This window comes from Sceloporus undulatus, chromosome 5 (assembly GCF_019175285.1).
Source record: "Sceloporus undulatus isolate JIND9_A2432 ecotype Alabama chromosome 5, SceUnd_v1.1, whole genome shotgun sequence".
NCBI lineage: Eukaryota > Metazoa > Chordata > Lepidosauria > Squamata > Phrynosomatidae > Sceloporus > Sceloporus undulatus.
Window position 1 is genome coordinate 101,287,409 of NC_056526.1, and position 10,799 is coordinate 101,298,207.

Genomic DNA, 10,799 nt, shown 5'->3' on the forward strand with positions numbered 1-10,799 from the left:
AAATAAAATCAAAACTTTATTAAACAGATCAGCATTCTAAGGCAAGCAGAGGGAAAGAAATGGCTCAGTTGAACCGGCCAGAAAATCATCTCCAATCTACTCCAGTTCAAATGAATAGTGAATGTTTATTTAAATAGTATAAATGATAGAAAATTAAAAAAAACTTAGGGGAATATTATTATGAAATCTAATTTACACCTAAACTGAGTACTCACATCATAGGGGTCACATCTGTAGGAACCTCCAGTAGCTGGGACAGAAGGTGATGTTCCAAGATGTCAGAATGTTAGGATGACTGACCAAATGTGGCATGATAGGCTTACAGGGTGACAGGAAGAGCTAGATTATGACAAATGAATAGAAGCTCATTGTCTACATTGGCTTTGCCAGGAGAGGGAGCATAGATTAATATAATTCCTCAATTATGTTTGGCACATATTTGCAGAATTGTCCTTTCTCATCTGGTAGATTGGGGAGATTAGAAAAGTATTAATGTCAAGGAAATGGCTTTCAAGTCATCTCAACAGGCCGGATACATTTTACTTATGTTGTGTACACATGAGCATATTTTCCTTGGATTTCCTGAATAGTTTTTACTGCTTTGTGTTGGCTGTGTGCCATAATAAATGTTGATGATGATACATGAAAGAATTCTTTTCTATAGAGTATCTTAAAGTGAGAAGGAGGCCAAGTGACCTGTGCAAGGTGTTTGGAGATGCAGACAAATGGAAGCTGAAACCAAGAGCAGAATTGTTGCTATGTGCCTTATTTTGTATTTATGGCAACCCTAAGGCAAATCTACCCAGTGTTTTTTTTTTTGGGGGGGGGGGGGTTCTGGCAAGATTTCTTCAACAGGGGTTTGCCTTTGCCCTCCTCTGAGGCTGAGAGACTGTTACTTGCCTATGATGACACAGTAGGCGCCCATGGCTGAGCAGGGATTGTAGTCCTCTGCTCAGACTACTATACCATGCTTGCAGGATGCTGAAAGAAAGGGCAGCATTACTTTTATAAAATGGCTTTAAAGGGAAATCTCCCCTCTGTTTCTAAATGTAGTTGTGATTGCATCTACTAATATAATCAAGATGACAGTGTTCACACTTGTAAAGGTTTGCAGATACTGTACCAGCCCAACATTCATCTTACAGATATATATTCATGTGCTGAATTTTTTTGTTTTTTGTTTTTGTTTATTTGTCCCAGGAGATGATATTTTACGTAAAGTCTTGTATCTGAGTAGGTGATGTGGGAGTAATAATAAGCTGCAGCTGTGGTGAGATTTGCTCATATTCTTTTACACTAAGTCTCTTGGCCTTCATTGCCTTACAAAAAGAGCAACAATCCAAAAGTAAGAGGATTCCTCCATACTTTCTCTTTTCACATGACCTCAAGGATACCACAATACTAATTTCCAGAAATAAAACTGATTTTATTTACTGATTTTTAAAAATGCATCCAAGCTGCTCTTATTCTTGCAGTTTGAGGACCACAGTCCCTCATTATTTGCTTTCTACACATTAAAATTGTTTTTATTTTCTGACTTTTAAAAATGCATCCAAACTGCTATTTTTCTTATAGTTTTCCTTGAACTACTTTAATATCATTTTTATCTTTCTACATCCTTGCATTTTATGTGATAGTTATTACTAATTTTGCTAGCTACCTAAGAGTACAATCATACAAACATTTACCTGGCATTGATTTCTTTTTTGGTATGGGTATACACAGAATTATATTTCATGACTCATGAATGAGGACATTCTTTCAATCATAATCAATCATAAAAGCAAGCCACAGGTTTTTTTTTAGTTCCAGTCCTGTCCTCATCCCCATAATATGAATATTAACAATACTGCTTTTTTGACGACATATAATAATAATAATTAATAATAATAATAATAATAATAATAATAATAATTTGTTTATAAGCAAGTTTAAGGCTTCAAAACATTGGATTTCTCATTTTGTTTCATGTGAAATATATACAGCTTCTTTTTATCATTTACTGGCCCAATACAGACAGGCCAAAATAAAGCTGTTTGAGATCACTTTGGATGTATCGTGTTTCAATGATGCATGAGTCCTAAGAGTCTGGAAGCTGCACCAAAGCTGCACTCTAGTCCTTAGGACTGGAGTGTGGCTTTGGTGTGGCTTTGGTGTAGCTTCTGGACTCTTAGGACGCATATATCATTGAAACTCCATACCTCCAAAGTGACTTGAAGCAGCTTTATTTTGGCCTGTCTGTATTATGTTTTAAAGAATTAAATTTGCTCATCTCATTATAGATGCAAATTTTGCTTAAACTGAATTTCCTTTTCATCTTTATTGCATCTAATGATAAACTCTTTGTTGAATAAGTTTTCCCACTCCAAAGAAACCAGTCACTCAGAAATATTAGCAATTAAACTTCTAGATTTCATGGTCAACTTTCATAATACCAATAAAACCAGAGAAGACTATGCTGAACCATAAATCCAAGTTCTGGGAAAAGAACGGGATACAAATAATAATAATAATAATAATAATAAACCTTCTAAATTTGAACTACTGTATGGAACAGGGTCTGCAGTGCATCTTAATTCTCTCCAATATGACTTCTGACTGAACCCATTTACAGAAAGAACTTTAAACTTTAAACAAGGCAATAATGTGAAGTGGGAGACAACTATAAAAGCTTATACATTTATTGTAATGTATAAGAAATCCACTCCATCAAGATGTTTGTTTTACTTTTAACAAGATTTGTCTAATCCATAGCTCCTGGAAATAGATGCAATTTGTGTCCAGAAATTTGCATATCTCATATCTCATGATGCATTACACAAAAGATAAGAAAAATAACATGTGCATATATTAAAACCTGGAAAAGTTGCTAATGTATGCACAACCATACTTTGAGTCAATGTGGGGTATAGCTGAGGGAGGGTGCTGGCATTTCACTCCCATAAGAAATTTGCCCCAGTGAAATTTTCCTGTCTGAAAATTAGTACTGCAGTAACTTAAAATCTCAGTTCAGCATTTAGAAATTTAGTTTAAGTATCAAAAGAAAAGGGATGGTCAAAGAGCTTATGCAGACTGGCCATAAAGGTCTGCGGAGTCAGTGCATGGCATCCACATAATGCACACCCCAACTCTGCCCCGAGGGCAGTGTGACATTACACGCCACTCCACATGGCGCATGGCATTACAGCACTCCTCTGGCACTGCATCTACAAAACGCAGCACCACAGGAGTGCTTTAAAGCCATGGCTTTGTGTGGCTCTTTTTTGCACCCTGAAAAGGCCAGATCGGGTGTGCAGTTGCCACAGCCTCAATCTAGTGCAGCTGAAGGCAGCTGCAGGCTGTCCCTTAGGGGGCGGTCTGCACAGCCCCAAAGTTATCAATGCAATGCAAACACAACAAATATAAGAGTTATACTTGTTAGTTATTTCCAGTGTCTTACTCTCTGTAATGCTAGAAATTTGGGAATGAAGGAACATTTCATGGAGGGGGGAATTCTTATTGGAGGGCAGTGTCATATTTCTCCCTCACCCAGGTAGCTAAGCCCCAGGGTATGTCTTCATTTCAAAAGTGCACAAGATACATACATTATCTTCTATTTTTAAAAGATATAAACAGAATGGACTTCAAGTTGAGATTGATTCAGTGGTTAATGGACAGTGCGGCTAAATAGCTTGCTACTGAACTGAAGAATACAGAATCCATTTCATGCCAATGCTCTACTTGCACCACTAAGAAAAAAGAAAGCTATTATTGTCATCTTGTTTCTTTGACAGAGCCATTTGGCTGAAGAGCAGGGTATAAATATTATTATTATTATTATTATTATTATTATTATTATTATTTTACAAGATAATACAAGTGCAGGGAGATGTGTATTACTGAGCGTAAGCTGATCACCTGGTCATAGAATCATAGCGTTCCTTTTGAGTCCAACCCCCTTCAGCCATGCAGGAACACACAATTAAAGCACCCCTGACAGATGACCATCCAGCCTCTGTTTAAAGACCTGGTCATGTCCCTATCATTCTATTTAGCTTCAAAAACTTAGCAATGAAGACATGCCAAGTCATCACCTGGGCAGGCTATGGATTAAACAGATGACCATGAGTTCAACACTCTTCATCATATACAATAATATAGTTTTCCTTAGATTAGAAAGATAGAAAACTCCAGAGTACTTGTTCCTTTTAGGTTTCTTCAGGATTTGCTGCTTGTAGATCCAACAGCTGGGAGAAAGGTTTGTTCCATTTATGATTAGCAACCAAAAAAAATGACACTGGGGATGTGACAATAATTACTGTATATACTCTACTATAAGATTTGTTTTTTTGTTTGTTTGTTTCCTTCCCACTCTTTTCCCAGAACTGGGACTCAGAGTGGCTTCACAGCATTAAAACACAGTACAATTAAAAACATACATTAAAAAGAATTTTTAGACTTGTCCAACATCCCAGCCTGTCCTTATAGCAATTCCTTAAATGCCTGTGTGAACAGGTAGGTCTTCACCTGCTGGCGGAAGGTCATCAAGGAGGGAGCCATTCTGATCTCCCTGGGCAAAGAGTTACTGAGTCTAGGCGCAGCCACCAAGAAGGCCATCTCTTGTGTTCCCACTAACCGTGTTTGTGATGGTGTTGGGATGGAGAGAATGGCTTCTCCAGAGGATCATGAGCCATGTAGGGTTTTATAGGTAATAACCAGCACCTTGAATTGTGCCTGGAAACAAGCCAATGAAGCTGTTTCAACAGGGGCATTGTATGGTCTCTGTAATCTGCTCCTGCTAACAGCCTGGCAGCATCTCTTTAAACCAGCACCAAGGAAATGGTGTTAAGGGGTCGGGAGAGATCCAGAAAAGGCAGGATGGAAGTGGGATTTCCCCCTTTAGATCATTTGTTATAACCCCCTAAATTCTACCCTCGACTTATCCGTGGATCATACCAAAATCCATGATTTTGTCCCTAAAACCTTCCCTTGACTTATACATGAGCTCTACTTGTACACAGGTATATACAGTAGTTGTAGTTCATTAATATGGATTTTTGTTTTCTCACCCCCTTTAAATTTCTATTTACTAACAGAGAAATTTGCCATCTGTTCACCCAGATATGAGAATATTCAGATGGATCATTTACAAATGAACTGATAGGATGGGTGCCTCCAATGAAAATTAATAGGACTGAAAATTGATCTCAGCTTGTCTTCACTGTATCCTCCTCATAAATTAGACAATGATATCTTTCCCCATTTCTGAGTGACATTTTCTATTTTAGAGTTGACAAATTTGAATCTAGTCACTTGCAAAATAATAACAACATACAGTTTCAATATTTCATTGTCTGTATACTAAGAATAGGTTTCTAGGGTCCGAAGCAGACAGGCCAAAAGGATCATGCCACCACTGTGCTGACCCCAATCACACTGGGACTGCAGCAGGTGTGTGGGCCCACTTCTGAAGTGGGCTGCCACTGCAGTCCCAAAACCAGCTGTCCACAGCAGAAAAAGGAGTCACAAAAAGCAGGTTTGGAAGGGGATAAAGGCTGGGTGCCTGTTGGAACTGAGGAGAGCCATCACAAAGTGGGGGAAGAGCAGAGAACAACAGGCCATCCCACCGCCCCTGGAAAGAGATGTGTAGTACCTCTTGCTGCCGTGTGGACTTGCTACTGGCTACCTCTATGCTCCAGCTCACCTGGTGGACTGCTGGCCTCAGACTGCTTCCTGACAGGACCAGGACCCAGGTACCCAGCCAGGAATGCCTGGTCCCCTTCAGAAGGGGATAAAGGCTGGGTGCCTGCTGTGGCGAGCCTGCTGCTGGCGGGGTCGACACCAAAAGAGGGTCACCCCTTTGGGGGAGCTGCTTCGGGGGGGGGGGGAGCAAGGACCAGTCCACCCCTGGAGAGTATATTTTAATATATTTTAAAGTAATTAATTTAACTGTATTCTGATGTTAACTGTTATTGGATTCATTTAACTGTATTTAGTTAAATGAAGCTAACGAAATGAATTTCAACATGGAGAAATGCAAGGTACTGCACAGAGTGGAAAAATGAAATGGGAGACACCTGGCTGAACAAGACTACATGCGAAAGGATCTAGGAGTCCAAGTAGACCACAAATTGAATGTGAATCAACAATGCCATACGGCAGCTAACAAGGCCAATGCAATTTTAGGCTGCATCAATAGAAGTATAGTGTCTAGATGAAGGGAAGTAATAGTGCCACTCTATTCTGCTCTGGTCAGGCCCCATCTGGAATATTGTGTCCAGTTCTGGGCACCACAATTTAAAAAGGATGTTGAGAAAGTGGAGTGTGTCCAAAGGAGGGTGACTAAAATGGTGAAGAGTCTGGAAACCATGTCCTATGAGGAACGACTTAGGGAGCTGGGACTGTTTAGCCTGGAGAAGAGAAGGTTAAGAGCTGATATGATAGCCCTGTTTAAATACTTAAAGGGATGTTATATTGAGGAGTGAGCTAACTTGTTTTCTGCTGCTCCAGAGACTAGGAGCCAGAGCAATGGATGCAAGCTGAAGGAAAAGAGATTCCACCTCAACATTAGGAGGAACTTCTGGACAGTAAGGGCTGTTCGATAGTTGCACAAACTCTCCTGGAGTGTAGTTGAGTCTCCTTCCTTAGAAGTCTTTAAACAGAGGGTGGATGGCCATCTGTTGGGAATGCTTTGATATAGATTTCCTGCATGGCAGGGGGTTGGACTGGATGGCTCTTGTGGTCTCTTCCAAGTCTATGATTCTATGATTCTTTGAAAATGTTAAAGACAGACTATGGCTAAAACAATAACTTAATTGAATGGGACCATTTTCATACCAAAGAAATAAATGTATAAGGAAGAAAAATAGAGTTTATAAGTAACCGAAAAATCTGTCAACCATTTTCTTTAGATTGGAAAGAAGCTTTAGCTTTTTTGTTTATTTGTTCAAATTATGTTACTAAAGTCTATTATCTTTGATAAGGATAGCAGAAGATAGGAGGAAATGCAGAAGGTTATTGAGAGAAATTAATGCCTTCAGTGTTTGAAAACAAAAGTCTGATTTGTACTGATTATCCAAGTCACATCATCTCAGTATAGGAGGCAGAATTATTACAGTGGTGCCTCGGGTTACGAAATTAATTCGTTCCGCCATTCCTTTCGTAACCCGAAAATTTCGTAACCCGAAACACTTTTCCGTTAGCACTGGAAAGCCTATAGCTGCACTTTGCAGCATTTGAATTTCGCGCCGAAATGAATTTCGTAACCCGAAAAATATTTCGTAACCCGAAACAGTTTTTGCCAATCCAACTTTTTCGTATCCCGGAAATTTCGTAACCCGATCATTTCGTATCCCGAGGCACCACTGTATCTTCATAATACTTGATGTTTTACATACCGGAGGACAAATCTTATTGCACTCCTTTTCAAGACATTCTGTAATTCGAAGTCCTGTAACAGCATCTTGCATATCTGTGCAGACACACTCTGTACAATCTTCTTTCCAAGATTTTCCAACAGGATAAACAATATTTTGATGTACGCAGACCTGCCAGTGATTAAAACATGGAATTTATTATACAGAAATCTTCACTTCATCAATTCTCAAAGGATTATAGCTTTTGCTAGCCTTCTGAACTTAGAAAGTCACTTTTAAGAAAAATAAATGTAATGACCCAAGAGCCGCATGATGGAATGAGCCTCTGCCACTCCATCTTCTGCCCAGCTTCTGCCAACCTAGCAGTTCAAAAGCATGTAAAAGAGCAAGTAGATAAATAGGTACCACTTTGGTTGGAAGGTAACAGTGTTCCATGTGTATTAGTGTTTAGTCATACTGGCCACATGGCCATGGAGTAACTTTTGACAATGCTGGCTCTCTTGGCTTAATAACACCCCCCTACAGTTGGACCTGACTAGACAATTACATCAAGGGGGAAACATTTACCTTTAAGTATATCATAATGCAGTGACATCACTAGGGTTGGTGTCACCCAGTGTAGAAATTCATGGTGCCATCCCATCCCCCCTAATTGACCTCTTCCCATACCACACCATATGGAATCCTTAGTAATGTTTTTGTATTTATGTTAATCACAAATCATAATTCCCGTATACTGGTGAATGTTATGGTAATAGTTGTAATATAAACAACTAGCAAAAATAAAATTATACCTTTAAATTACAACAGCATACACACAGCCTAAATGTATTTACACATACGTCATTTCATGTAGTTAAAGTGAAAATTGGGTAAAATTTGAAGATTTTAAGGAACAAAGTAAAAGAATAATTTTTATTTTTTAAAACATTTTTCTAAATGTAAAATTGTATTTTTTTAATAATAACAATCTTGGGGCCTTTCCTTTTTCCTCTCCACTGAGCTTTATCCTAGTTACACCATCTCTTCAGCATTTTAAAAGGACACAGGCAAATGCCACAGTCTGTTTTTGCCAAAAGGCAAATGTCTGAGGAGCATTGGTGTCACCACCCCCTTAGGATACCACCTGATGTGGTCCATACCCCCACACCCCCTAGTGACGCCACTGTCATAATCAAAATGAATCTGAGAGGTAAACCTACCACCCCACTGGCACAGAAACAACTGAGCCCTCCTGGCTGAACCAGGATATTAGGCTGGACTTTGTTTGTTTGTTTTAAATTATTATTAGTGTATTATCTATGGAAAGAGTTGGCAACAGGCTGAGGGAGATTACTGTTAATATAACTATTTTGAGCATGTAATCTGTATTTGTTTGCTATTTTGTTGTTGAGGGAGAGTTGGGGATTGTTATATTGCCTATTATGTTATATTTGATTATTATGTCATGTGATGTTGTTTTCACATATGTAATTTGATACTGATAGTTATTCTGCTGCCATGGAAGTGCCAGGGATTGCCATTTAAATTATTATGCTATGTTATGCCTCCATTATTATGCTATGTATTGTGCTATGTATTTTGGATTTTGTACTCTGTATTCTTTTTTATTTTTTGTATAATTACTTTATTGTTATAATATTGCTGTGATGTTTTTGATAGTTGGTATATTTTGTATTTTTGGTGCCTTTTTTTTTTTTTTTTTTTTGTAATCCGCCTTGATTCTGCAAGGAAAAGGTGGAATATAAATAATAATAATAATAATAATAATAATAATAATAATTGTTATTAAAGTTGGAGACATGGAGACTGCTGTATTACAAAGACTCTAATGTGCAACTCTGTCAGTATTTTAAGTTCTGCCATACTGCAGAAGTTGAAATAGTTGTACAGCTACATTTACTTGTTAAGAAAAACAGAAATAACTAATTGATGGTGGCATTTCGTAACAGAATCATACAAACAGAATGCAGTGCTAACAACTCCAGCAGAAGCACAATAATTTCTAATTTCACCAGAGGAAGAACATTAGAAAACAAAAAATGAAAAAGAAAAGAAGGGAAACAATGGTAAGCATTCTGCACTCAACACTGAAAGCCTGGTTACATGTGGAGCAGGAAAAAGTTATATTGAATCTAAATTTGGTGTTAAGAAATAGTGAAAGCCAGTAGTTGGAAACAATATATATTCTATAATTCTTGCAGTTCTGATCAGGAGAGTTTTAAACTGAGTTACATGGGTGAGGGAGACAAGTATTCTAAGAGGCAGGGGAGGCACCATGTATAGGAATAATAGCCTAAATGAGACAAGCAATTTGAGAGAATCCCACAAAACCTGCAGAAAATTGGACAGAAAAAAAACTAAGAGGGAATCAGTTGGAGGGAATTGCCCATGGTCTTAGATGTCTCTACACTAATGCATAGAGCATGGGAAATAAACAAGATGATATTTAAGTCCTACCATAGGAAGGCAACTATAATATAATAGGCATCACTGAAACCTGGTTGGTTGAGTCTCATGACTGGAAGTAGTAATGGAAGTTTATAACCTATTCCAAAGAAATAAATCAAACAGGAAAGGAGGAGTACCGTCATTATATGTTAAGCAACTGTATACCTGTGAGGAGATCCATGACTTAGAGCATGGAAAACAATTTTACCTTTGGGTAAAAATTAAAGGAGGAAGAAATAACAGTGACCTCATTGTGGGCATCTACTGTACCCCACCCAACAAAAATAGAGATTCCTAAAACTATTTGTACACTAACAACAGATATCACATCATTCCAAACTACCCTCATGTTTTGGAAAATTTGGTAATTTCTACACTGGATCAATAAATACAGGCATTCTCTAGGGGAGTGCTATTCAAAGTTACGGCTGGTGGACCTGTGCCAGTCCATGAGCCATAGTCTGCTAGTCACTGGCAAGTTACCAAGGGGAAAAAGAAACAATAGTACCCAATGGGCACAAATTTAGTGCAGGTCCCTGACACATATTGGAAAATCATAATGGCCTGTCAATTACATCAGACAGCCTGAGAAGCATAACTGTAGGCTAAAGAGGGTTAGGTAGGTTTTTCTTTCTTACCTTGTCTGGAATACAAGTGGAAGTTGTACAGCCACAGTCATTAGTGGTGGATGTTGACAAATATCCAGCAGGGCAGGTCACAGTTGAATTGACACAGCTACAACTACACTGATATTCATCACAACACTGAGTCTTTCTCAAAGTAATTTTCTGGTATGGTGGGCATGAAATAATGGTTGGTGGACTGCATTTTTCCTTTTTACACACTGTAAAAACAGAGAACGATATGCATCAAACAGGTATTTGATTTCCTGGAAAACAATTACACAGCTAATGGGTGTGAATTCATATGCATGAGAAAGCACATGTGTGTATAATAATAATAATAATAATAATAATAATAATAATAATAATA

At 38.2% G+C, this 10,799-nt stretch overlaps 1 protein-coding gene across 4 annotated transcripts in view; it reads right to left on the reverse strand.

Annotated features, from left to right (window-relative positions):
• VWF (von Willebrand factor) overlaps positions 1-10,799 on the reverse strand; it is a 247,354-nt gene that overhangs the window by 74,278 nt on the left and 162,277 nt on the right. For all 4 annotated transcript variants that reach the window (XM_042469124.1, XM_042469122.1, XM_042469123.1 and 1 more), the window contains 2 exons: positions 10,445-10,650; positions 7,377-7,526 (listed from right to left, as the gene is read on the reverse strand). In XM_042469124.1, the coding sequence (XP_042325058.1) occupies positions 7,377-7,526; positions 10,445-10,650 (356 nt within the window). The remainder of the gene's footprint in view (positions 1-7,376; positions 7,527-10,444; positions 10,651-10,799) is intronic.